The sequence below is a fragment of the Dicentrarchus labrax genome, unplaced genomic scaffold (genome assembly GCF_905237075.1).
Source record: "Dicentrarchus labrax unplaced genomic scaffold, dlabrax2021, whole genome shotgun sequence".
In the NCBI taxonomy this organism is placed as follows: Eukaryota; Metazoa; Chordata; class Actinopteri; family Moronidae; genus Dicentrarchus; species Dicentrarchus labrax.
Genome location: NW_026136712.1, coordinates 577980 through 605731, shown reverse-complemented (window position 1 = coordinate 605731; position 27752 = coordinate 577980). Strand labels below are relative to the sequence as shown.

General features: G+C 39.6%; 2 protein-coding genes across 3 annotated transcripts in view; both read left to right on the top strand.

Annotated features, from left to right (window-relative positions):
• Window positions 1–27752, top strand: part of mtr (5-methyltetrahydrofolate-homocysteine methyltransferase) — a 202050-nt gene that overhangs the window by 119541 nt on the left and 54757 nt on the right. The gene's annotated exons all lie outside the window — the stretch shown is intronic.
• Window positions 1404–26711, top strand: bms1 (BMS1 ribosome biogenesis factor). 2 transcript variants are annotated; one of them, XM_051417134.1, is made up of 23 exons: window positions 1404–1503; window positions 3428–3601; window positions 3869–4059; window positions 6450–6529; window positions 7171–7359; window positions 7520–7662; window positions 8150–8271; window positions 8471–8664; window positions 9513–9655; window positions 9942–10441; window positions 11050–11151; window positions 13275–13426; window positions 13563–13644; window positions 14887–14966; window positions 15791–15979; window positions 16181–16369; window positions 17398–17578; window positions 18024–18082; window positions 18288–18410; window positions 20579–20726; window positions 20857–21032; window positions 22582–22743; window positions 26279–26711. In XM_051417134.1, the coding sequence occupies exons 2-23, from the start codon at window positions 3429–3431 to the stop codon at window positions 26504–26506; spliced, it is 3606 nt and encodes a 1201-aa protein (XP_051273094.1). In that variant the 5' UTR covers window positions 1404–1503; window position 3428; the 3' UTR covers window positions 26507–26711. The 2 variants fall into 2 exon arrangements, with proteins under 2 accessions (XP_051273094.1, XP_051273093.1); XM_051417133.1 differs by having other exon boundaries at window positions 15788–15979.

Sequence of the window (27752 nt, the reverse complement as noted above, 5' to 3'; positions counted from 1 at the left end):
CGTTGGCTGACTTGCGACAAATGCTGGTTGAAGAATGGGATGCCATCCCACAGCAGTGTGTGACCAGGCTGGTGACCAGCATGAGGAGGAGGTGTCAGGCTGTTGTGGCTGTGTATCGTTCTTCCACACGCTACTGAGGCTCCTGTTTGTGAAATTAATAAATTGTTAAATTGCCAATATGTCTTGTTTCTTCAAACTTCAATCATACAAACGAGTCAATGGCAGAATAAGCTGTTTGGCATTGGCAGAAGAAGATTTTTGCAAATTTTTCATGGGCACAACCCACATACTCAGCTCTGCTGCTCATCCCACAAGTGTATGTTCCTTACAAATGGGGCACCGTTTGAAAGGGAACTAAACAGGCTTTCCAACGGTATAAGATTTATTGCCAAAAAGCATTGTTACCACAGAGAAATAATCAACCAAACACAAATTTCCTTACTTTTTGTGCTAAGTTTATTTACAGATGAGTCAAAACATGAAAATGATGATCGTGTAGGTGTGGGAATATACATTCCAGAATTCAATAAAAGCATTGCTAAAAGAATTACTAATAGGTTATCAGTATACACAGCAGAAATTATAGCAATAATCATCAGTCTTCAGTGGGTAGAGGAAGTCAAACCAAGCTAAGTAGTAATATTATAGTTCATATTCAGCAGCTGTAATGTATAGTATACAGTCAATACAAACAGTTAGAAATGATCTAATAATGAAAATATACATGATTTTATTGAACCTAAAACAGCTAGGCTATGTATTGATGTTCATTTTTGTTGGATACCAGCGAATGTTGGAATAGAGGGAAACAAGGTTGCTGATAAACTAGCTGAAAGTTCATTAAACAAAAATGATAGTGGTATTTTATTAATATGTTTTGGAAGGTCAGAGGTAAAATCAATAATTTAGCAGGGAATAGTGAAAACTTGTCAAAATATATGGAATTGACATCAAGGGTAGGGACTATTATACAATTCAAAAACCTGTTAGAGTAAGAAGTAGGAAAAGTAAAAGCAGAGATATAATTCTAACAAGGTTAAGACTAGGTCATACAGGGTTAAATGCTAAACTGTGAAAAAGATAGATTCTGATGAGTTTGAAACATGCAATTATAAAGAGAGTGTCAAACATAGGGATGGATTGTAGAAGGTGAATTCGTCTTTTGGGCATATGGGACAAACAAATACAGGTTCAAAGGGCTTTAATTAAATACTTAAATGAAACAGAATATAATTCCAATATAGTCATGATTTTACACTCTCCAGTAGGTAGGAGAAGAAGAAGAAGAAGAAGAAGAAGAAGAAGACGAAGAAGAAGAAGGAGAAGTAGAGTGCCTGTAGCAGTTTCCGCACTGTGCGGAACCTTATATTTTAGTTTGTTTCCACGCGTTTTACTGCGAAGTGACACTTCCGTACACTTCCGGGTCGGAGGTCATGATACACATGTGAGACCCGAAGAAAAGTGGCTCTGATTGGTACCGGACTACAACAGCTTTAACTTCAGGTATTGCGACTAATAATTGTATGTTTTATTGTGAATATTTAACAAATGTGTGTGTAGCAGTTCCGCAGGTACGTACTGCTGCTAGTGTTAGCTAGCTTCTGCTCCTACAGACAGACAGACAGACACAGAGGATGTTATACACAGAACGGAGCTTCTTGTATTCCTTATGGTCCTCCAGTCGTCACGTTAACATACACACTGAAATAAAGACAATTAAATATTAACGAACTAGCTGAAATACACAGTTCCGATACAGTTTCCTTTTTAGTTCAGTGTAACACACTAACTGCCAAAGAGGACACAGAACAACTTGTATTTTGCAGAATCCGAAAGCCTCTCTTTAACATAATAACGTCGAAAGCAACCATTGATTTTAGACGCAGATTTATTTGTTCTTTTCTTTTCCTTTTTCCTTTCTTTTTTTTTTTTTTTCCTTTTAGTCTCTACTGACAACTTTGTTACAACTTTATATCACATATAAGACACACAAAGACCCACAAAATACAACATCAGCAAACCAAGACCCATAATGTTAATGTAACATTAGACCACTGACCATACCTGCTACAGTAAATATGAGGTATTGTTGGTTGGTTGGTGTTTGTGGGACTATCTCAGCCAAAGCTACATTAAAGTAAATGTATCCATTCATCACAGGCCCTCATATTTGATATTTCCCCCTATTGTACTTATGTGTTTGTAGTACTGCATTTCCTCAGTTCAACAAGATATTCACATTTTGCTTTTTCATTTCAAGTTTAGGTATATCATCTCCCATTCGGCCTGGCTTTATTTTGCACTTTTAAAATCCATTTTAATTATGGGAGACCTTGGTGATTGTAAAACACATTGTTGTGCTCTGTTCTGCCTAAAGTAAGGGTTTTTTCTTGTCTTGGGATTGTGGGTGCCTTCCCACTAGCCTACAAGTGGTCGAGGCAAAAATGGAGGAAAATAATGAAAATACAAGGCTCTTCATTCAAAATTCTGTCATAGCATCAGTTTCATTTAAAGATGCTTTGATATAAGTCCTGCAAGGTCACAAACAGTCCTGATAGCTCTAGAGGCTGCACAGTTAATCAAAATATTATCAAAATCACAACATGTCCAAGTGCAGAAGCTGCAATTTGCTTGATAAAGGTAAAATGTGTGACAAAACAGCATTATAATGAAATACTGTGGTGCTGAATAGATCCGCTGGCCTGCAAATCTTCTTCTACAGTTTTAAGAGAACATGTTTGTTTGGTACAGACCTTGAATGATGAACTTGTGATGCAAAAATGGCAATTCCCACTAATCGTGAATCATACTGCAAAAGCAATATCTGTCAAAAATAACTGCGGTATGATTTTTTTTAACCTATCATGTAATATTTTATGGATTCAATATAATCATTGAGTTCTTTCTTAAACAAAAAGTATTGTATTTTCCAGGTTTTGGAAATCCACCTTCAACTAAATGGTGCTCTCCCAAACGCCACCATCATTTCCATGACCTCTCTCCATTGCAGATGACAAAAAAGTGCAAAGTTGCAGATTTTAGTTTTAAATACCATGTTTGTGTGTCCCTCAGCTAAAATATGAAGTGGCCTTGATTATGTCATTCTGCACAATAAGTGCTTTGAGCTGACAAAACCTAGCCTACAGTGAGACTGCTTTGAAATAGACAATTTTATCCATGTCACCACCCCTACATTATAGGTGGATTCATGTTTTTTCACCTGCTTTCCAGGAAGACACTGATTTCCGTTCACATGTCTACAGCATAAAAATTGTAGTGACTTGAAACTACTCATTGAATTCCATCACAGTAAACATATTGTCATTGGTGTCTCTTCTTTCCAGCCCAGTATATTTGACTTCACCTCACTTGACTTTAACTCATTTTGACTCATTTTCATTCAAACTATTTGTGCTTTACTGAACAGGATGGAAGGGAAGGTGAAGGAACAGAAGCGACATCAGCAGAAGCACAGCGGACCCAAGGCAGAGAGGAAGAAGCTTAAGAAGCAGGGAGGCACCACAGATGAGGATGAGCGAAAACGCAATCCCAAAGCATTTGCGGTTCAGTCCGCTGTACGCATGGCCAAGACCTTCCACAGGTCAGCCCTGATGACTCTGATTACTGTACTGCCATACATCTGTCACACACACTGAGACTTCAATCTTCTGCTGTAACATCCACAAAATAATATACATTCTTTTGGCCTTTATGCTCACATCCAATTAGGAACAATTTTACATAATTAATTAATTAATTGATTGATTAAAAGTAGGAATAAATAAGTAAATTCCAGTATAAGAAACAAATAAAAATGTGAGTAATTAAACAAACTGTGAAAATACTCCTCATATATATGTTTCTTCAGAGCCCAGGACATAAAGACCAAAAAACATCACATCCCCCTTGTAGACCGGACTCCCTTGGAACCCCCTCCGGTTGTGATTGTTGTAGTCGGGCCCCCCAAGGTGGGAAAAACTACCCTGATCCGCTGCCTTATCAAAAACTTCACCCGACAGAAGCTGGGAGACATATGTGGACCTGTTACCATCGTCTCTGGTAAGTGTGTCCCCTGATTTCTGATGTTGGAGTAGATTAGGATCCACTTCCACCAAGTGCTGCTGTTACTTTTTTGTAAGTTGTCCAGCTTTACCACAGATACACATTGACATTCTTTGAATAAAATTACATTTGCTTCCATTAGCTAAGACACACACAGGTGAACAGGGTAAACATTAAGTGTGCCTGCTCTTGGTGGTACTGTTGGGTCTCTGTAAATAATTTTATAAGGAGTGCGGTCTAGACCTACTCTATTTGAAAAGTGTCCTGAGATAACTTCTGTTATGAATTGGCGCTATACAAATAAAATTTGAATTGAAAATTAACTACAATAATAGTTAATAGATATCACCATGAAAGTTCCCTAGTTGATAAAGACACTTTTTTGTTTTCTGAAATGTTATGCTTCAATATGTAAATGAGGCATTATCTTGTTAGAAATATGCTGTTTTGCATATGCAAAACAGAAATCTGAACAATGGATAAAGCTCCATTTTAGAGAAAAAGGTTGGATATCTCAAATTATCTAGAAAATAGTCAAATAACCATGGCCAACAGCCAAAAAAAACGAAATTTCCCTTTTTTTTGGTAGAAATAAAGTGTGATATAATTCAGACTATGAATAATATATGAACAAAGCAAGACACAACAAAACCTTCAGTGAAACTATGGATAGGAATGGAACTGAAAGGTTTGGTCTATATGTAAGTGCTACTGACATGGAGATTTCTTGTGAGAAAAAACTAATTTTAAGATGTATAGGTATTAACTAATATGTATCACCAAAAAACTTCCCCAGTTGATTACTTAAATTAAGACACTTCGTTTATTGTATGACAAGTCTAAAATGTTCTGTTTAAATATGCAAATTGTTGGTCAAACGATATGGCTTTTTCAGTGGCCAGTGCCAGTATTTAGAAGCAGGGCAACCAATGGCCAATATATAATGCCGATACCTAAACAAAGAAAAGTCATGTATAATTCCATTATTCCGTTATACAGTCTAACATACATGGTTATCTCAGTCAGTAACATATTGTTTAGATGGAATTATTATTAATTAATGTAGAGGAAAAACACAGTGGTTTATGCTGTAGATTTGCTGTCATTTGATGGGAGAAACGTAGAATCATTTAGACAAGACAAGGCAAGTGTTTACAGCAGGATGTATGAAAGTTATACAGTGGCAAGAAAAAGTATGCGAACCTTTTGGAATTTCATGGTTTTCTGAATAAATCTGTCATAAGATGTGATTTGATCTTCATCTAAGTCAAGGGTATTGACAAATAAAATGTGTCTAAAATAATAAAAAATTGTTTTTGATCTTTCACGTCTTTATTGAGAACAACCAAAAAAAAACCATAGTGCTTGTGGAAAAAGTATGTGAACCCTAGAGTTAATGACCTCAAAAAAGCTAATTGGAGTCAGGTTTTAGCACACCTGGAGTAAAGATAATAAGTTTGGAGGTGTGGACTACAGCTGCTTTGACTGATAAAAAACCCTCAAACTTTTGGAGTTTGCTCTGCACAAGAACACGTTTATGTTTATGTTTATGTTTATTAACCACTTATTAATTCTAAGGGTTCACTTACTTTTTCCACTGCCATTTTGAATGTTGAATGAGTGTGTTCAATAAAGACATGAAAGATCAGAATTTTTTTGTTATTATTTTTGGACACATTAGGTTTGTCAATACCCTTGACTTATATGAAGATCAGATCACATTTTATGACAAATATATTCAGAAAACAATGAAATTCCAAAAGGTTCACATACTTCTTGCCACTGTAGTACAAGGCTAGAAACCTTTTCACCACCATTCCAAAACTCACAAGATAATCGGCCTTAATTGGCTGACTAATGAGCGTGTTTATAATGCAAATGAGGCATTGTATGATGATTATTATATGCTAATGCTTTGGAGAAACATGCAGATGCAAATAGAGAAATTATTGCAAAATAAAAATCTAAATGTGTAATATACATTTTCTTTCTATTTGGTCTGAAAAGACATATTTTGCCTGTAGTGTCTCACCTTGACTAAAAGATCCAGGGACATGATTTACATTTTACATGGCTTGAGACTATTTTGGATTACCCTCAAATTTTATTTTACTTATTTATTTCTCTGTGCCATCTGACCAAAAACTTAATCTTAGTTTATAAAACTCTTGTGATCCTCACCTCAGTAACCTTGCATATTCCCAGACACTGCCAGCTCCTCTACAGAATGTCATAAGCCGCTGCAAAAATAGTGCATTGGGGGAATCAAAGTGGTTAAAACTAATAACATATTATGTAATAATTGATATTTTTTAATTCATAGGTGTGCCAACATAATGTTAATTTTTTTTCAGTGTTTATAAGTTACTCCTTTTTGTATTCTTTAGGCAAGAGGCGCCGCCTCACTTTCATGGAGTGTAACAATGACATTAATACAATGATCGACCTTGCAAAAGTAGCTGACCTGGTGAGTTTTTTTCAATTCATGGCAAACCATTGTAATGTATAAAGGACTTGATATCAAAAAGATGTGAAGCAATGCCACATGATAAATGGGCCTGTACTTGTATAGCGCCTTTCTAGTCTTCCGACCACTCAAAGCGCTTTTACACTACGTGAGACATTCACTCAGTGATGGCAAAGTCTGTCGAACAGAAACTAACATTCATACACATTCACACACCGATGCACGGGAGCAATTTGGGGTTCAGTATCTTGCTCAAGGATACTTCGACATGTGGCACCAGGAGCCGGGGATCGAACCCACAACCTTCCGATTAAGGAAAGACCTGCTCTGCCTCTGAGCCACAGCCGCCCACAAAAAGTTCTGGGCTACTACGTTCTGTGCTAAAAACAATGTGGTTCAATATTACAAACCTAGCTAGAAAAGGACCTGCTCCCTGTGTAGATAAAGATGGCTCATTCTAAGGTGTTCAGGTAATTTCAGGTGATTATACAATAATGAAAACATACCATTTCTGCCAATAGATCCTCCTAATTGTTACACACTGGACCTTTTGATAAACTTGATTTGAGTAGACTCTTGAGGGATGAATAAAGTATTAATAACTAAATCAAATGAATTAAATGCATTGTTTTTCCCTCCAGGTTTTGATGTTGATTGATGCCAGCTTTGGCTTTGAGATGGAGACTTTTGAGTTTCTCAACATCTGTCAGGTACATGGCTTCCCTCGTATCATGGGTGTGCTGACTCACCTAGATTCATTCAAGAATAACAAGACACTAAGGAAGACCAAGAAAAACCTGAAACATCGCTTCTGGACTGAGGTCTACCAGGTAAACACATAATCACATCTTTACTGCTGAAAATGCATCATCAATCGCTCATGTACAGAACCTTGAAATTATAACTCGTATGTACTCTGACAGTATCCATACGGCCATGTGATTAAAGACTGTTTTACCTGTGCTTGCATGTTTGGTTTGAACCTCTCAGGGGGCCAAGCTGTTCTACCTGTCAGGTATGGTGTATGGTGAATATCAGACTCAGGAAGTGAAGAACCTTGGTCGCTTTATCTCTGTCATGAAGTTTCGTCCTCTGGTTTGGCAGACCTCCCACCCATATGCTCTTGTTGACCGGTGAGTAAAAACCTGAGACTGACATGACTTTAATTTCAAAGTCACGTATTTACGAGACAGTTCATTGTTGATATCATTTAAATGGCCAGTATCATTTATATTTAATAGTTATTAACAACATTTTCAACAAATTTTTTACACTACATAAAACTTTGTATGTGAAAGCAGCTACACAAACTAATGCATGGACTTAGGAAGAGGAAGAGGGAGTGAGGCAGGTCATCATAGTTTATGAAATGGCTGTAAATTAATTCGTTAGTTTAGTGTGGCTGCTTCCACATACAATATGTGTTCAAGTGAGCTGTCTGTTGTAGTGTTAATTATTCTAAAATTTGTGTAAAATAAGGGTGAGGGTTTCAAATGAATGCAAAAAATAATAGATGTTGCACAGCATTTACTGTGACATTATATAGACTGACTTCCATGGTTTTTTTTTTCGTAAATTTTTGACTTTATAATCTGAGAATATTTGTTTATTTTTTAACAGTATGGAGGACTTGACTGACCCTGAAAGCATAAGGACAGACCCCAAGTGTGACCGGACAGTGTCACTCTACGGCTACTTGCGAGGGACATATTTGAAAAATAAATGCCAAGTCCATATCCCAGGTATGTAAGCATAGTTACCTACCTACCTACAGTTGGAAGGCGCTATACAGGTACAGTAGCAACATTTACCGTTTACCATTTAAATCATCAATCTGTCTAAAGCAGAAAGGCTCCAAATAGTACTGCTGAAATATCCCTTGAAACATGTGCATTGATATATTGTCTGCAATATATCTGCAAAATACATATATCCCTGCAGGTGTAGGAGACTTTCAGGTGGCAGACGTGAACTTTCTGCCAGACCCGTGTTCACTGCCAGATGCTCAGAAGAAGAGAGCGTTGAATGAGAAGGAACGTCTGCTTTATGCACCCATGGCTGGAGTTGGGGGGGTCGTGTACGACAGGGACGCTGTGTATATTGACCTTCCTGCTAATCATGTCAATCAACAGCAGGTGTGTGTGTGTGTGTGTGTGTGTGTGTGTGTGTGTGTGTGTGTGTGTGTGTGTGTGTGTGTGTGTGTGTGTGTGTGTGTGTGTGTGTGTGTGTGTGTGTGTGTGTGTGTGTGTGTGTGTGTGTGTGTGTGTGTGTGTGCGCGCGCTTGGCATGGAAGTGTGTGTTCCGCATATGAATGATCTGTGTATATTATACACTGTATAACCTTCTGACAGCCTGTTTTTTGTACTTATATTCGCTAGCTACTTATTTTACAACCTAACCCAATTTTCCCATGTTTTTGTGTCAAAGTGACTAATGGGGCACTACACATTTGAATTTGGTCCAGTATAGAGTCAGAGTTCTGCTTAAGTCCTGCCCCTTATGGAACCTCAGTCAACTTTCCTGTACTTAGATATGCTATGTGCTGACTTAATTGCGCACATTTAAAATAAGTCCATTAAAAGTGCTTGTTTTTGCCATTACTCAGATCAAATTGGTGTCTGAAAACATTATGGAGGGCACACTACAGAAAAATCCAATGTTTTAGGTGTCTTTTGTTTGACCCTGTCTGTGAAATCTGCTCTGTGGTTATAGGGTCAAAGTTCCCACAAGACCAACACCACCCTCCTGAGCTTCACAGTCTTGCACCAGCAGGCTCACTTTTCTCCTCCTGTTGCCCCTCTCTTTTTCTCCTTATCCACTCTTCAATTTGTATTCTTGTACTGTTGTTCCCATTAGTCACTCTGACAAAAAACACAGGAAAATAAGGTCAGGTGGAAAAATACCAAAGTTGCCTTTTTAAATAGTCAGATTACAAGTACTGTTTGTACCTGGTGTGAGGTGTATTATTCTCTCCCTGTTACAGGAGGAGGTGCGGCCCACCACAGAGCTGGTCCAGTCTCTCATTGACACACATGCTACCCTGGATGCCAAGATGGCTGCCAGTAAGGTGTCTCTGTTCAGCGGCTCTGCCACCCTAGACCCCACAGGCATAGACGAGCAGAGCAGGTGAGGCACCTCACAGCTACAGCCTCTTTCTCTCTTCTTCGTTTATACCTATATAAATATGTACTACAGATGTGAGGGATATTAGATACATGAAATATAATAGTCACATTGCACGTCATTAGGGAAAGACATTAAAGCCTCAATGATACATAGCGGTTATGGGGATTGACTTGAACATCTCCGTATGGATGCTCCTTTGTGTAATGAATTATATTTATAACATGATAAACACAGAGTGTGTGTGTGTGTGTGTGTGTGTGTGTGTGTGTGTGTGTGTGTGTGTTAGAGAGGAGGAGAGTCTGCAGGAGAAGCATGTCTGGGATCCTAACACCCAGAGAAACAGGAGGAAAGTGGTCTTCGCTGAGGAGGAGGAAGATGATGTTAGCAGCACCACTGATGATGAGTATGGTGACAGTGAGCAGGAAGAGGATGAAGACAAGGATAATCTGTCTGAATTTCTCAAAGAGGCTAGAGCCAAATCTGAAAAGTCCGCAAAGAATGTAACATACACTCCACCAGTGAAGAGACAGAAGCTGGAGAAGAGAAAGGAAGAGGGCGAAGAGATGCTAGCGTTTGCTGACAGTGAAGACGACCTAGAGATGAGTGAGGAGGAGGAGAGCAAGGAAGAGGGAGAGGCTGCGAGAGCGAGAGACTCTGGACACTGTTCTGAAGAGGATGAGGAAGAGAGCGATGATGAAGAGTCAGAAAATGAATCAGTGGAAGAGGAGGATGATGCAGATGATACAGTGAAGAAACAAACAGAGAGTGAGGAGGAAGAAGAGCAGGGTAAATACACTGTTAGGTTGATCCTTGTTACGTTACGTACGATATGTTTTATTGTAGTTTGTAGTTAATGGTTGCACTACTCCTATTTTGTCTCTTCTGACGCTAATTCAAATCCCTAAAACCAATCAGAAATCATTTTTCACCTTACAGTTAATGTTCAGTGTGATTTCAGTGTAGTCTTCCTTTTTATTAATCATTAAGCACCTTGAGGATTAAAGAACTGGGGTTTAAAATTCATTCTTGACCTTGGAAACGCAACACAAAATCCATTTAGTAGCTCTTCCACCCCTTTTCGCTCTGTGCTCCAGACTCCGATATGGTGTTCAGCTCTCCTTTTATTACTATAGTTTCAAGTCTTGCAGAAAAAAACTAACTGTGTTGCTGTACAGACAAAGTTGTTTTTCCATATGTCAGCTCAGGCAATGTGAGTAGATGTGATTCAGAACAAAGCTTTCATTGGTCAAATAGTCTGCAGGTAGCTGTTCATGTGTTTTGATATAAGGGGGAATTGTGTTGATGTTAAAGCCACAAACTGATAGATTTGTGATACTAAATAGAATTTGAAGGTTCAGTGATTTTATTTATCATTCTCCTGTTTCTGTCCATAGGGGCTCTACAGTGGAAGGATGGTCTGCAGCAGAAAGCATCAGAAGCTTTTCTACGGCAACAAGAAGCTGCCCCCAATCTGAGAAAACTGATTTATGGTTCAGGTAGCCTGCACATAAATGTCTATTTTGTATGAAAAGGAGTTTAAGGATATATCATTATATGTGTGAAGTTATCACACCATTGGCCTAGACCATTTATCAGTCTGGTTCTAATTAGTACTGGTATAAACTGTATGTTAGCAGATAAGTAACAATATTTGTCAGGTAGGTCCATAGGTTCCCAATGTTCATATGTTTGCCACAGTACGGATATTTACTCACCTTCTCACCTCCAATTTACATAACTTTGTTGCTAGTTTTGGTAGCTGTCTCTAGCTGTTTGGCGTTTGTGACCAATACAAGCAAATGTGTGCTAGCAAGCAAACTTCTCAAGTGACACATAGAATAGGGAAGACAGTAGTGGACTGAAAGGCTGAGAATTTGACTCCGTCCCAGGCCACCCTGTTACGAAAACCACAAATTTTGTAAGCTAACAGTATTTGTTAATGTAATGGGTTTAACGGTTTTCTCACATTTACTTTGTTAGATCACAAATGTTCATTCACCTTTTGCCGTAGTTCTATTTTGTTGTGTGTACACACACACATTCAAATGGAATGAAATTGAACATAAGCCACATAAATATAAGTATAATGCAAATGTTTATTCACTTGTGTTGATAAAGCAAACAGCACAACAATTATTGTCACTGGTCAAGCAGACTGTAGATCATGTCAGCAGGCCGACACGACCTTAGGCCACTGGAAAATGTCTTGGTGCTCCTGATGGGCTGTCCGTCTCTGAGGGATCATAAAATGTACTAATGCCGCAGTGGCATAAAAGTTCAAGATGGGATTGCACTGATTTTAAAAAAAAAAAAAAAAAAAAGATTAAAAAAAAGTGTGCATTGGATAAAGTTTGGGATACAGTTGAGGTGCATAATGTCTAACATCGTTGCATCGGTAAGATTTGTCTTTATATAGAATATTTAGTAGAGGACCTGTGCGTTTATTATTTAGAAATGTGACAAATAATTTTATATTTAGATTGATTCCTCCTCTCTAAACTGTTTCTTAGGTTGCTTAGGAAGTACCAAAGAAATCAACTCTAAACTATCTGTACCAATTTAAACTGCATAGCATCATATTCTTTTGCATCGCATCGTATTGCATTGAATCAAATTGTGTCTAATCACACTGCATCGCAATAGGGGTAAATTGTATCACATTGGTAGTTGCTTCATATGTATGTTAAATGCATTGGATCGTTGAATTGTTCAATGCATCAACATGTGTATCACATTGGGAATTTTCTGTATAAAACCATATTTTTGTGTTGTCAGAGATGCTGTGAATTTCAAGACTACATCAATCAATTCAATCAATTCAATTTATTGTTCTCCAAGGGGGAAATTCATGTTCACATCACTGCACCTGCAGGCAACACCATACACTCGACAAAGAAACATGCTATCCACAATTAACAGATCTACAGAAACAAAAAAACAAACAATAAAATAAATAATACATGTCAGGTTTACACACTCAGCGCGCCCCTCTGTTTAAAGAAGCAGTAGCTGCAGGGATCGGGCTTTTCCCATAGTGAGCTTTCTTGCACCTCAATGTTCGGTACCTCAGCCCAGAAGGCAGTGGGGTGAGATATTGATTGAGTGGGTGTGTAATGTCCAGTTCTATTGTGGTTGCAATGTGTGAGATGGCCCTGTTGTTTAGTTCTGTGAGATTGGGTGTGGGGAGTCCGATTATCTTGGCCAGGTGTTGGTGATGCGTATGAATTTTGTCCGGTTGGTGACAGTTAGCATGTTGTAAAAACAGGAGGAGCAGTATTTGAGGATGGGCTGGATAATACTTTGATACAGTAGTAGGAGAAGATGGGGGGAACATAAAGTCCTTTGAGTTTACGCATGACAGATAGTCTTTGCTTGCTCCTTTTGAAGATGTCAGTGGTGTGTTGGTTGAAACTAAGTTTATTGTCCAGTGTTACTCCAAGGTATTTAAAACTGTCAACCATTTCAACTGTTTGGTTATTGATAGTAATGGGGTGCTGTGGGGTCGGGGAAGCAATGATGAGTTCTTTGGACATTGAGGTGGAGATGGTTGATGACATTACATGATAATGTTTACCTCTGATCTTCAGTGTCTCTTGACAATCATGATTTTTGTTTTTAGTTGTAGAAGCCAGTGATTCTGAGGACGAGGACAAGGAGCTGGGGGGCCTGTTTCGAGTCAGTCGCCCTCATAACAGCACAAAGTTCCAAGCAAACGCACTTGACTGCTCCCGCTTCAACCCTGATACCTTTCACGATTGGGACTTAGAGGAGGTACAGTGGTTCCTAATACACTGTTGTTGCTAGGACAGTTGGAGTATCTTGAGTTCCTGACGTGCTGTTGATATGAAAGAAAAAATAATACCAAAAAGATGTTAAAAGGAAACTTAAATATTTAATGTTTTTTCAGATGCTGAACTCCATCAGGGACTGCTTTGTAACAGGGAAGTGGGAAGAGGGCCAAGACGCTGCCACACTGCTAAAGGAGGACGGTAAGAGAGGAGAGAAGAATCAATCCATTCAGCCAGACACACTAGAGTTGTTGAAATTAATCAAATAATCGATGCATCATGATGCAGACACGGATGATGCTGCATCGATGCAGTGGCGACCATAATCGATTATAACGCAATGATGTCGCTCGTTTTCCGGCCGCGGCATAAACATTCAAATGAAAAATAACATTCTCAGTAGCCTAACCCGTTTCATCTAGACCAGTACTTCTCAAATAGTGGGGCACGACAGGCAGGGGGGACTGACGGGGGAGGAGAGATGGAGAAGTTTCTGACAGGAGTAAAAAGAAAAATGGAGGAGGCGTCAGAGGCAAGAACAGCAAGTGACGGTAACCGGCAGAAACCTAATAAGACCAGGAAATACGACGAAGCCCACATAGCCCTGGGTTTACCGTGAATACGGTCGGAAATGAGGAAAGACCTGTGTGTGTTTTTTATGTTTAAAAACTCTGGCAGCGGACACCTGGAGACCGACCTTACACCCCAGTTATGTCAATAAGCCACTGGACTTTTTTCATCGGATACTCGATGAGTATCGCCAACAGGCCGGTCATTTAGTGAGCTTGACATCACTAAATAAAAACGCACCGTTAGCCTCGTACAAACACTGCCACATCGCAAGGTGCAAAAAAACCATCACACAATAGCAGAGGAGCTAATATTCCGGCAGCATTGGACATGGTCCCAATCATAGGTGAGAAAAGTGCTGAGACACTGAATACTGTCCCTCTGTCCAATGACACGATCGGGAGACGTGTGTGTGTGTGTGCGCGCGGTCTGCTGTGTTCAGACTGTTAAATAAAAAAGATTGTTTTTATCTTAGTACTTGTATTTTAAACAACCACATGAAGTAATATAGAAAACTGTATTATATTGAACTATACAGTATCTTAATGCATTCCGTCAAGTCAAATATCTTATATGGCTTTCATAGAAACATTTATTTGAAGCATCGTGATGCATCGAAGAATCGAATTGAATCAAATCACTGACATGATAATCGTAATCGAATCGGGAGATCAGTGACAATTCACACCTCTAAGACACACCGATCAAAATTTCAGATTTTTGTGGGACCCTCAGTAACAGACACATAGTTGAGCAATTTGGAACTTCAGTTAAGAAGGACATGGAGAGCCAGACTTTTGTTTCTGACTGTTGTTTCTGACTGGTAGCATAAAAGACCGTAACATACAGTTTTGTTGTTTTTGCTGTTTCTAGAGGAACTGTATGGTGACTTTGAGGATTTGGAAACCGGAGAAATCCACAAGGGCCCAACTGAGCAGCAGGATCCAGCTGAGGTAGGTCCTGTTCACGTGGAATAGCTGAAATTAAGATTATTTTCTACTTACTGAATGCCCATTGACACATTATGCAATATTTATATGTGGTTAGGTTATAGTTAAGTATAGCTGTTTAAAATAAAGCGTGTTGTTTGCAGTGGTCATATAAAATGTGTCCCACTAGAATGTAATCATGGCATCAAACTGTAATTTCCTCTCTTCCCATTTCAAGAAATTCACTTTTACTTAATTTCATTTGTAAGTATTTAAGTAGAATTGAAGTAATTTCTGGGTGCATGGCTATATTGAACTTTCTAAAATATATAGAGCATTTTTTTTTCAGACTTGTTACAGGACAGTGATACCTCTGCTGTGGTTTACATGGCTATAAATAAACAGTGACTATGAGAGGGTTTTCAGTTTACCCTTTTTAAATCTAGGTGTACCATAAAGTTGTCTAAAGTTGACAATTTTTGAATCAGCTCATTTGAAACACCAATATATTGGGTGTTTAGTTATTTTCTGTTATGTTTTGTCCTAAAAGCTAGTAATGCACATTTCATGTCATGATTATCTTGGCCAAAATAATTGCAATTCACAATATTATCCCAGTAATAATTAGAATATACTTAAAACTCTATACTGGAAATTCACCATGGTAACATATAGCATTATAGTATAGCATGTTTTTTATCACGATACTCGTGAATATTGTATATCTTTTCATCCCTACAGTGCACAGTTTGCCTGATTTGAAGAGTTTGTAGCCCCTGAAGACTCATTAATACCTTTTTTGTTTTTTTCTGTTCAATGATGTTTTGTCTTGTACACCTTGTGAGCAGCAGAATGATGAAGATGATGAGAAAGAGGAAGCTGAAGAGAGTCAGATGAAGGTGGATGATGATGAGGACCAGAAGAACAAGCGTCTGGAGAAGAAACGTAGGCTAAAGGAGCGATTTGATGCAGAGTACGATGACGGAGATGCCACTTACTTTGATGACCTGAAGGAGGAGATGCAGAAGCAGGCAGAGGTACCTCAACTGTCCTTTTGTAGAGACACGTTCTGTAGTACACAACAGCTGCATCATACAGAAAATCCTACAGTTTTTTTTTCAAAAGGATATATGATGAATTAAAATGTCTGCTGTTCTGTAAGGTGCTGTCTTCATATTCATTAAAATTGTATATTCCTGGCTTGTTCCTGAGAATATTTTTTTGCATTCTGTCCTTAGCTGAACAGGACAGAATTTGAGGATGTGGATGATGAGACCAGAGTGCAGTATGAAGGGTTCCGACCAGGAATGTACATCAGAGTAGAAATCTCTTCTCTGCCCTGTGAATTTGTCACCAACTTTGATCCCCATTATCCCATTATCCTAGGAGGTCTGGCCTCCGCTGAGGGTAATGTAGGATACCTGCAGGTATGTGCAGAACTTGCATTATATTCTGACATGATGACTTTTTTACCCCTAAAGGCTGTTATATACTCTCTGTCCCGACCTCTAGCGCGACAATGTGATGTCACGGGAGCGGCGTAACTATTTATACTTGCGTGTGGTTGTCGCGACACTAGTTGCAGTCTTCTCCTGAACAGAGGTGTCGCAACTGAGAAAAGGCTACCGACTTTGCTATTTCTACGCACTAGAAGAAGAGGAGGTCACGGAGGTTCTTCCAAATTTTCCGGCATATGGCCTCCTCTTTTCCAACATTCATGGCGATTTCTCGCCATGAATTCTGGCACCTCTGGGCATCTCTGTTCCTTCATTGAAGGAAAGCTTGCCCTCTAACTCGTCCATCTTCCTGTTTCCGCTTTGGCGTGCTCAGCTGAAAAAATTAGAGTGGTGCGCGACCTGGCCTAAATCCTGGCGCGCCAGCGAGATCTACGTCATTTTGATGTCACATTATCGTGCTACAGGTCGGGAACGGCGAGTATGTAATAGCCTTAAGGCTAGCAGAAGCCAGTGTTGGGCATGAACACGCAAAAAGAGTGCGTGCTATGAATGTGCTCATGTTTTTGGTTAACTGAACATACAGTATCCATTTGCAAGTAATAAACATGAAAGCGTATCAGTCAAACTTTCAGAAGTTTCAGATACTTAACATTAGCCATTATGAATATTCATTCCCTATGTAATCTCACACCTCAAAACCAAGGTGACAGAGCAATTGCCATCAGAGCCCCCAAACTGTGGGACATCCTTCCAGAGGCGATCAGGATGGCAAATTCTATTCTTTTACGTTTCTTCTTAAAAACGCACTTTATAGTCTTGCCTTCTTGTTGCCTCTTGGCTCCTGTACTTGTCAGATGGTATTATGAGACATAATTATGTCATTGTGTGGTTGTTACTTCTTTGAAACTTCTGAAATTACCCGACATTTCCTCCTAGATTTTCTTATTAAAATCTTAAAATGGTGAGCACATATCTAAAGCTGTGTGTGTATGTGTCAGATGCGACTGAAGAAACACCGCTGGCATGGTCGCATCCTCAAGACACGGGACCCCCTCATCTTATCATTAGGCTGGAGGCGCTTCCAGACCATTCCCCTCTACCACATTGAGGATCACAACGGACGCCACCGCCTGCTCAAATACACGCCGCAGCACATGCACTGTGGAGCCTCCATCTGGGGTAAAACAGCACAAAAAGCGCATACTGCACTGTTGACTGTTGCTGTACAAGGATGAATTAGATTTTTTTATGGACTTTACCTAGAGTGTATATTGAATGGTTGTGTTTACATTATCATCTTACATCATAAGATTCAGACAAAAAAAAAAAAAAGAGTATTATAGACATTATTCTGATTGAGAGGTTTCCAATGAGCTAAAATGTACTTTCATTTTTTTGGCAACAAGAGTGTCCTAGCCATGGTAGGTTTATCAGAGTTCATCACTTGTATTGCCTGTGCAATAATTGTGCTTTTTTACTTCGCTGCATTTAAAAAAAAAAAAAAAAAAATCCTGTGCTAGTGATAGACTGATAAATGGGTCAGCAGGCGTTCTGCTTTGTGAGTTTTTGGAAGCTGGTGAAAAGTTTGATATGATGATGACTAATATTCTCTCTTTGTCTGAAGGTCCTGTCACACCACAGGGCACAGGCTTCCTGGCTGTGCAGTCATTAGCAGGAACTAAAGTAAGTCACTCTAGTTACAGCACTTCAGACTGGTGTGAACAGTTGGTTCAGTTCAATAGTAAGAACACTGAAGAAAATTCAGTTATTCGTTATTTTTGAAATTGAAGTCTCATGTTACTCCAAATCTGAAGAACCTTGATTTAATGATTCATGTGGAATTATGTCAGCCATATTAATTTTATATATTTCTGTTTTCTCCCTGCAGGCTAATTTCCGTATTGCAGCCACAGGAGTCGTCTTGGACCTGGATAAGTCTGTGACTGTAATGAAGAAGCTCAAACTCATTGGTTACCCCTACAAGATCTTTAAGAACACCTGCTTTGTTAAGGTGGGGACTCTTCTGTCTGCCTTTTTAATATCTAATCAAGGTCTACAGCTTTCAGATTTTAGGGAAAAACTGCAAACTGAGTTTTATCATGAAAAGAGGTGAAATTTGATGTCATAGATTAATAAAGCAGAAAATCCACATATCCACATTGCTCCAGAAACATTCTTTAGTCAGTTTTTGAAAAAAATATATATATCGAGGTTTCTTTCGTTGTCGCCTCGTTGTCGTCTCAAGACAATTGTCTTTCGATTAAAGGAACTGCATCATAGCCATGTGCCAATTAGATCTTGCATTGATTTTAATCAACTTACTACTTCAACTAAGATCTCTTATCTATAATTTCTATAATCTGCACCCTACTGTGCATTTTCAGATGTTTCCAGTGGAGAGGCACGTCTGCTCATGAGTGACAAGTGAATTTTAAATCCTTAACTACAAACTAGTTTCCCGTCTCTTTTCCATAGATCTGACAGCCAGCATCTCCATTCATCATGTGCCTGCTCACCAAAACTTTGCTCTTCCATAAGAATAGTGGACAACAGGGATATATTGGGATTGTGATATTAAAGATAAGATAATCCAGCCAGATAATCGGGCTGATCAATCATAGTTTATTTGTGCTTCAAGTCTATTTTTTCTATTATATGGTTGATGCCCAATAAAAAGGCACTCAATAAATGTGTTTATCTACATTTAGCAACCTAAGTGGAGCACAGTGTGCTGCTCTCTGGACAGCTGCGGTTTGTAAACCCACAGAGTCTCGCCTAGAGACAGCTCACATTACTCATTATGCTTTTGCCTAGTGCTGGCTGTGTAGTTTTTAAGTTGCAACAGTGTTTATTTTCCACAATATTACTTTTTGTTAGTGATTGTAATGCATCTGTTCTAACATGGAAGTTTATGTTGGTAATTTATAATAATTAGTAATTTTTTGCTGCTTTAGGGCCTGTGTCTAAATAGCGTTTTTTCCTAGCACCAGTGTCTTTTTTTCGGTTATATTCCCCAAAAGGAGAGAGTGCATGCACCCACATTTGGCCACCTAGAGAAAAAATGCTGCACTCGGCATTGTTTTTCAAAATGCTCTGCCTCTTTTGTGCAGCCGCTCCGAAATTGAAAATCTTGAAACTTTTCAGAAAGGCTGATGCTGTTGTTACTAACGTTGATTTTCAGGCAACCAATCATATATTAGATGGGGAGCTTATCACCATCTAGTTACCAAGAAAATGGAGGAGAAGCTTGTTCTGGCCATGTCTGTCTATCCTGATCTGTATGATATTTCAGACAGAAACTATCATAACAGACAGAAAAGAAATAAATGAAAACAAGTATGCTGAGAGTTCTTTACCCCAGTTTACTATACTACTTTACTACACACACACACACACACACACACACACACACACACACACACACACAGCTGGTAGAGACAACTATTGTGTCTCTAGTTCGGAGCACGCTTGTTAAAGTAATAGCAAATTGTAAGAAATCATCATGATGTCACACTTTCTCTCACTGCAGAAGCGCTTTATCCCAGCTCTCTCCAGCGCCCTGCCAGCATTATTCTGGCATGAAAATTATTTATGTGTACTCTTAGACGACAAAATATTTGTGAGATAGCGATTACATTTCTTGACCCGGTCGTCTAACATCTCAATGTCTTGCTGTGACATAATTCTCCCAGTTCCACCAACCACCTGGTGACTGGATCACATATCGGAAATCTCGAGTAGCGGTGATTGGAAAATGGTAAATGGACCTGTACTTGTATAGCTCCTTTCTAGTCTTCCGACCACTCAAAGTGCTTTTACACTACATGCCACATTTACCAAGTCACACAGTGATGGCAAAGCCCATCAAACAGAAACTAACTCATTCATTCACATTCACACACCGATGAGCCACAGCCGCCCTTGGACAATATAAAAATAGGAACAATCACCCAACTCCACTGCATAAGAGACACATCACAAAAACAACATACTTGATAAATGAAGCACACTTACAATGGCCTGAACTAAAATAGGCAGACATACCATTTACTGTTTATTTGGAGTAGTGGTGGAGCAGCAGCTATTTCGGTTGCATTCTGGTGTTTTGTTTTCCATTGGAAAAAGTTATGAAGCAGTTGGATAATATTAATACTACTTTTGTTTTGATTTTGTTCACAGGGCATGTTCAACACTCTACTGGAGGTCGCTAAATTTGAAGGCGCTTCTGTCCGAACAGTATCAGGGGTCAGAGGTCAGATCAAGAAGGCGCTGTCTACACCACTAGGAGCTTACAGAGCCACGTTTGAGGACCGCCTCCTTATGAGTGGTGAGTGTCTGTTACCGTTTACCGTTGATAAAAGTTGTCTGTATTTTACACATTTGACAATGATTGCTTCTGAAGGACACCTCTGTAGTTGTATCTTTATACTAATGCGTCTGTGTGACTTGTTGTGCAGACATCGTGTTCCTGCGCTCCTGGTATCCAGTGTCTGTTCCTCAACTCTACAACCCTGTCACCTCTTTACTGCTGCCTGTTGGTCAGAAGGACAACTGGGAGGGAATGAGGACCCTGGGGCAACTCAAACATGACCTTGGCATCCGCAACAACCCCAACACAGACTCTCTGTACAAGGTAGAGTAGGCTTAGCCTGGTCTGGGAATGAAGGATTAAGAGCAGCATATTGCAAAAAAATGAATGACATGATAAATTTAGTTGGATGAATTGATTAATTAATCAGTTGACGGAAGAAAAAAAAGCATGTGTGTATAAATGTATGTATGTATGTGTGTATAAATGTATGTATGTATGTGTGTATGTATGTGTATATGTGTTTATATTTGTATATGTGTTTATATTTGTGTAATGTAATTTCCGGACTATAAGTCGCTACTTTTTTCACACGCTTTGAACCCTGCAGCTTAAACAATGATGCGGCTAATCTATAGATTTTTACGGGCTAATGTCCTCCAGGGGGCGCTCTAGCAGGAAGCACAAGAGCGAGACAGACATGTAGAAGAGATAATGCGCCGAGGAAGACGCTAGTTTGATTGTGTTTTGAATTCATTCAGTTTGAATTCATTCAATTCATTCAGTCATTTTGTGCATCATGCACACACCCTCATCATGAAAAACCCAATAAGAAATGCACATGATGCAGCTTTTAAGTTAAAGGCAAGCGATCTGGCCATCGAAGAAGAGCTGCTGCACGTAAGCTTGGCATCAATCATTGCCATTGCCAATACTGTTGTTGCTGTGCGTCTGTCTGTCTGTCTGTCTGTCTGTCTGTCTGTCTGTCTGTCTCTCTCTCTTTCACCCCAACTGGTCGAGGCAGACGACCACCCACCTAGAGCCGAAGGATCTGTCCTAGGTTTCTGCCTTTTAACAGGCAGTTTTTCCTTGCCCTTGTCGCCAAGTGCTTGCTCATGGTGGTACTGTTGGGTCTCTGTAAATAATGTTTTAAAGAGTTCGGTCTAGACCTACTCTATTTGAAAAGTGTCCTGAGCTAACTTCTGTTATGAATTGGCGCTATACAAATAAAATTGAATTGAATTGAATTGAATCGATGGTGAGACGTTGGAGACGGCAGCATTTATTTAATTAAAAATTAAAAAAATCTTTCTGTGTACCATCTTTCTGTGTAAATATCTCATATTACAACGTGGACACCTGCGGCTTATAGACAAGTGCGGCCTAGATATGTAAATTTTTTTTTTCTTTTTAGATTTAGTTGGTGCGGCTTATATTCAGGTGCGCTCAATAGTCCGGAAATTACAGTATATATTTGTGTATGTATGTATGTATGTATGTATACGTGTGTATGTATGTATGTATACGTGTGTATGTATGTATGTATATGTGTATGTGTGTGTATGTATGTATGTATATGTGTATGTGTGTGTGTGTGTATATATATATATATATATATATATATATATATATATATATATATATATAATGTGCACACTTTTGCATTTACACTACAAAAGATATGTGGTGCTTTGAGTGATAGGATCACAATATATATTGTGATCTGATCACCCAGCACACATGTTAATACCAGCTGTAAACAGGCTCTGTGAGTTGGTATGTGCACATTTGTAGTGAGTGGCTGGCTTGACAGTAAAACGCCTTACTGAGTTGTCTTGCAGTTAACACATCTCTTTCATCCCTTTCCTTCTAGCCGTTGGTCCGAGGCCAAAGGCGCTTCAATCCTCTCCACATCCCTAAGGAGCTCCAGAAGGCCCTGCCCTTCAAGAGCAAACCCAAACAGCAACAACCCAAAGGGAAGATTCCCAGAGACCTCCAGAGGCCCAGCGTGATCAGAGAGCCCCACGAGAGGAAGGTGAGCAAAACTTGACTCTACAGCAGAGATACTCATTGCGCGGCTGGCAAGACACATGCAGCTCGTCAAGCTTTAATTGGTGGCTTGCATGGTAGCTTATAACAATATGGTAACACAGCCAATACATTTTTTCAAATGTGCTACATAAATATACAGTGAACTCTGCACTACAAAAACGCAAACATCTGCATTATACATCTCCTTTCACCTTAATTAATGTAGTTTCCTAAAGGGGGCACTGTCAAACCTGGCAACGCAGCCCGCTTATGGCATTGTTTACACTTGACTGCAGTGCACGCTTGCAGCCAGGTTACGTTAGCTCCGCTAGCCAGCGTGAGATCCAGGCACAAAATGGATCGATTTCTAATAATAAAAAAAGGGCAGATGGACAGACACACAGCGTTGTAACAAATACGGTAAATATGGTCTTAATTGAAAATGTATTGGCTGTGTTGTTTATTTTTTTGTGGGATGTCCAATTTATATGTAGAAAAGCAAATTTGCAAAGGTGACTAGGTATGTTGTCTTAAAAGTGGCTCTCCCCTTGATTTTGCTCTGCCAATGTGGCTCTAAAAAAATAGTGGGGCTCACTGCTCTACAGTGTGAGTGCAGCAGCTCATTATCTTGTGTTATTTAGGACCTCAAGCAAATGATTGATTTATGTTGGTGAGTAATAACACATTACACACTACTACTTACTACTTGCCTGGCAGGGGTGCTTGAGGAGATTCCAGCAACAATCCCTGGCCTCATCTGACCACTTTTTATACCAAAATTAAAAAAAGGACAACGGTTACATTGGAGCAGAAGATTAATCGATCAGGTGGCAACTATCTTGACAGGGTCCCCACATGTCCTGGATAAATTTGACTATAAATTTGTGGCAGCAAAAGTAGTTTTTCGATGGTAAATGGACCTGTACTTGAATAGCGCCTTTCTAGTCTTCCGACCACTCAAAGCGCTTTTACACTACGTACCACATTCACCCTTTCACTCAGTGATGGCAAAGTCCATCGAACAGAAACTAACATTCATACACACTCACACACCGATGCTCGGCATCGGGAGCAATTTGGGGTTCAGTATCTTGCTCAAGGAAACTTCGACATGTGGCACCAGGAGCCGGGGATCGAACCCACAACCTTCCAATTAAGGAACGACCTGCTCTGCCACTGAGCCACAGCCCGTCATCGTCATCATCCTAAGGGACTTCTGACAGAATTTCAGCTGGATCTGGTCAATCCGCTGGAAGATATACATAAAGGTGTAAAAATGACATCTCCTTTCACCACTAGGTGGCGCTCTCACTATTACTGAATATTATCACATAGACGTATTCAGGGCGGGACTCTTATCAAACATATGAAGTTTCATTGAGATTTAATCATGTACGCAGAAGTTATGACAACTCCCTCTTTCATGGTGAGTCGTTGAAATTCCACACCACGGGCAATGCCGTTTGATAGAATGTCGTAAATAGCACAACTTTTAATCATGAATGTCTTTAGATCGGGCTGATTAAATATGAAGTCGATTTTAATGCATATCGGTGAAAGGGCACACGTCCCACATGGCAGCATTTTACATTTCATATGGCCGTTGCCCATGGTTGAGTCAAAATGGCTCGATAGCGCCCCCTACGAACTTTCAAAAAACCAGCCCCGGTGTACTGTTTAGGGGACATGAAGGAAAATTGGCAGGCATATATATCATGTTAGGATGTACAAAACAGCCTCTTGGAGCCATATCCTATTCCCAACAGGAAGTCAAATTATGCCGCCATTTCTAGGCCTTGTATTTTAACAAACTCCTCCCAGGGAATTGATCGGAACAACTCCAAATTTGGTGAGCACATTCTAAGGACCTCCAGGATCAAAAGTTGTGCTCCTCATGAATATTCATTGAACGACGTGTCCGTGGCAAGCCATCAAATTCGGCCATTTTTAATTTTGCAGTGAATTTTCAGCATTTTTTTTTTTCCCAATTTTTTCACGTTGTATTTGAACCAACTCCTCGTGGGGAATTCATTGGATCTACTTCAAAACTGGTCAGTACAGGCAAAAAACATTGCTGATTAAAAGTTGTGCTATTTGTGACTTTTCATCAAAGGCTGTGTCCGTGGCATGCCGTCAAAGTCGGCCATGTTGAATTTACCAGTGATTTTCTGTGATTTTTCAGGTTTAATTTGAACAAACTTCTCCTAGGGAATTTATCACATCTACTTCAAATTTGGTCAGTACAGTCAAAGTATTGCTGATTATAAGTTGTGCTATTTTTGACTGTACGTCGAAAACGCAACAGGAAGTAAGCCTTGCGTGGCGATTGTGATGTGATTTCTGTGAAATTTTCGTAGCTTAGTGTTATGATGTACTGGTGCGTGACCCGACGGCAGCAAGCCCCGACGTGCATTGAGTGTGAGGGCCCGTTCATCGCTGCTTGCAACTTTAATTGTGTATTTTGTTTGAAACTCAGCCGTTGGTAGGATAAGTTGTATGATACATCGAAGTGAGTTTACGAGACGCAGAGCAGAACGGCAACATGCTCCCTTTTCATATGGCCCCAATCTCAGTCAATCTAGCTATTCACACCAGCCTTGTCTGTTCCAAAATCAGAATTCTCAGAGAATGACGGTAGAAATGCTCATGATCAGATTTTCATTTGCTGTTGTGGTTGATTAATACCTGCACAGCGACGTTAACTGTGTGCGATGAACACTTTCACTTCTACTTCTTTTAACAGGCTAAAAGGTGAGAAGATACATTTTCTTTTTTTTGGCCTTTTCATGCCTTTATTAGATAGAGACAGATGAAGATTGACAGGAAAGGGGGTAGAAAGAGAGGGGATGACATGCAATAAAGGGCCACAGGTCGGATTCGAACCCGGGCCGCTGCAGCAACTCCGTATGTGGGTCACCAGCTCTACCAACTGAGCTAACCGGGCACCCAAGAAGATACATTTTCTGTAAAATAAAATTCTGCTTGAGTTAAACTGTTGCTTGTGTGCTGTGGCCAAATTAATATTACGGTGACAGGCAAAAACTTTAGAGACTGCACCGGAAATATCGGCTGTGCTGAGAACAGCCAAGAGCAACAAGATAGCAAGCTTATGTGGAGTGTCCCATACACTGACCACATACCTGTTATGAACCTTTCATCGTGAACCCTGCAATACTTAAAAAGGAGGAATAAAACTGAATTGTATCAGTAATAGGCCACTTGGTGAGTGGGAACCCTGCTTGATAATCAAATAATTGTTCTTCAAGCAAATATGTCAGACATTTTCTGGTTCCAGCTTAAATGTGAGGATTTGTCTGCTTTTCTTGGTAATTTCTTATTTTAGGTTTTTAGACTATTGGTTGGTCAATAGAAGCAATTTGCAGACGTCACTTTGGACTTCGGGAAATTATTTTTCTTTATTAAGAAGTTCTGTTTCCAAAAATATTTTTTGAATGTTAAAATGGAAGATTCCCTCTGACTACTCCCTGCAGCAAAACATGACTTCTCTAAGCATTGTTTTTCTTGACCCGTTCCTTAAGGTGGCTGCCCTACTCCATGCTTTGAGCACAGTGCACAATCACAAGAGGAAGAAAGCCCACATGGTGCAGCACGCCAAACACAAGGAGTTCCTGCAGCAGAAGGAGAAACAGGAGGAGGCCAAGCTGAAGAGACAGAAAGAGGCACGTAAAAAACTGTACCGTGTCATGGGCCAGATGGACCAGAAGAAGCAGAGGTCCAGTCTGAAAGGGTCGTCCCAGGAAAACTAACTCACTGTATCTGGACTCATGAGGCAAACCTCTGCAGACTGTGATCAAAATGCTTGGTCTGCTCTTTGGACTGTTTGCTATCGTGTGTCATAACTTTGGCAGATTCATTTTTATTGTATTTTTCTAGAAATGTGAAAATCATCTGTAAAGAAAAAGTTATTTGACTTTTGGTTTAATAAAACACAATAATGAGCTAAGAACATGACCTCAGTCTGGCCCCTTGAAGTTTTCAGCTACATATAACTGTTGTAGTGATTATTTTGTCATCAAAAAAAATGTGTGTAATTTCACTTAATGAGACAATCATTAACTAAAAGATGATCACAACAAGGTTCAGTCCTATTAACATTAAGAATTCTTAACCACTTACTTACGGGTCGTCATAGCAGCCAGGTACATTTAAATACCATAAAAATACAATAGAATAAAATACAGATAAGGTGCAAGGAACAATATTAATAGTTCCAGTATTGTTACAGCAAAGAACATGGTGCTCGCCACAACAGACTGATAAAACATCTGCAACATCCTGCTGTGTTTACCGCTATCTCTCCCAAAGAATGTCATGTTATATCTGCAACTACCCACACTCTTCTCCCTTATACTGTGCCTGCTATTCATATTCATTAGTAAGTTACAATTCTATAACACATCATACAAACATCTAATATTCATTACTTTATTTCTCTTATTAGTATTCCCTTAACAGCCCTTTATCAATGTAAGCATAATCAATGTAAGCACAAGTAAACATATTTCTATTCCAGTTAATAATCATACAGGTAAATATAAATAGTATAAATCACAGAATATCTCAACAACCTGCATCGCTGCCATCTTCTCACCCAGTAGAGCCGGACGGATGGTCTTGAAAGCACTGGAGAACTCAAAAGAACATGACTCTAACAGTGCTCGCCAGATTATCCAGATGAGTGTAGACTTTGTTCAGCAGGTAGATGATGCTGTCCTCAACTCCCAGGCGGGGTTGGTAGACGAACTGTAGCGGATCAGTGAAAGGCCTGACCATAGGCCTTAGCTGCTCCAGGACGAGCCTCTTCAGGGTCTTCATAATGTGGGACGACAGAGTCACCGTGGCGTCTTTGGCACAGGAACAAGGCAGGACGTCTTCCACAGCACAGGGACCCTCTGGAGGTGCAGGCTCAGGCTGAAGACGTGATTGAGTACTCCACACTGCTGGGGGGCACAGGCTTTAAGCACCCTGGGAAACGCACCGTCTGGGCCTGCA

Excerpts from the sequence above, each read along its gene's own strand:
- bms1 (XM_051417133.1), top strand. The coding sequence starts at position 3,429 with ATGGAAGGGAAGGTGAAGGAACAGAAGCGACATCAGCAGAAGCACAGC. Across the intron at positions 8,272-8,470 it reads ATGCCAAGTCCATATCCCAG|GTGTAGGAGACTTTCAGGTG; the intron begins GTATGTAAGCAT and ends ATATCCCTGCAG. Across the intron at positions 9,656-9,941 it reads GGCATAGACGAGCAGAGCAG|AGAGGAGGAGAGTCTGCAGG; the intron begins GTGAGGCACCTC and ends TGTGTGTGTTAG.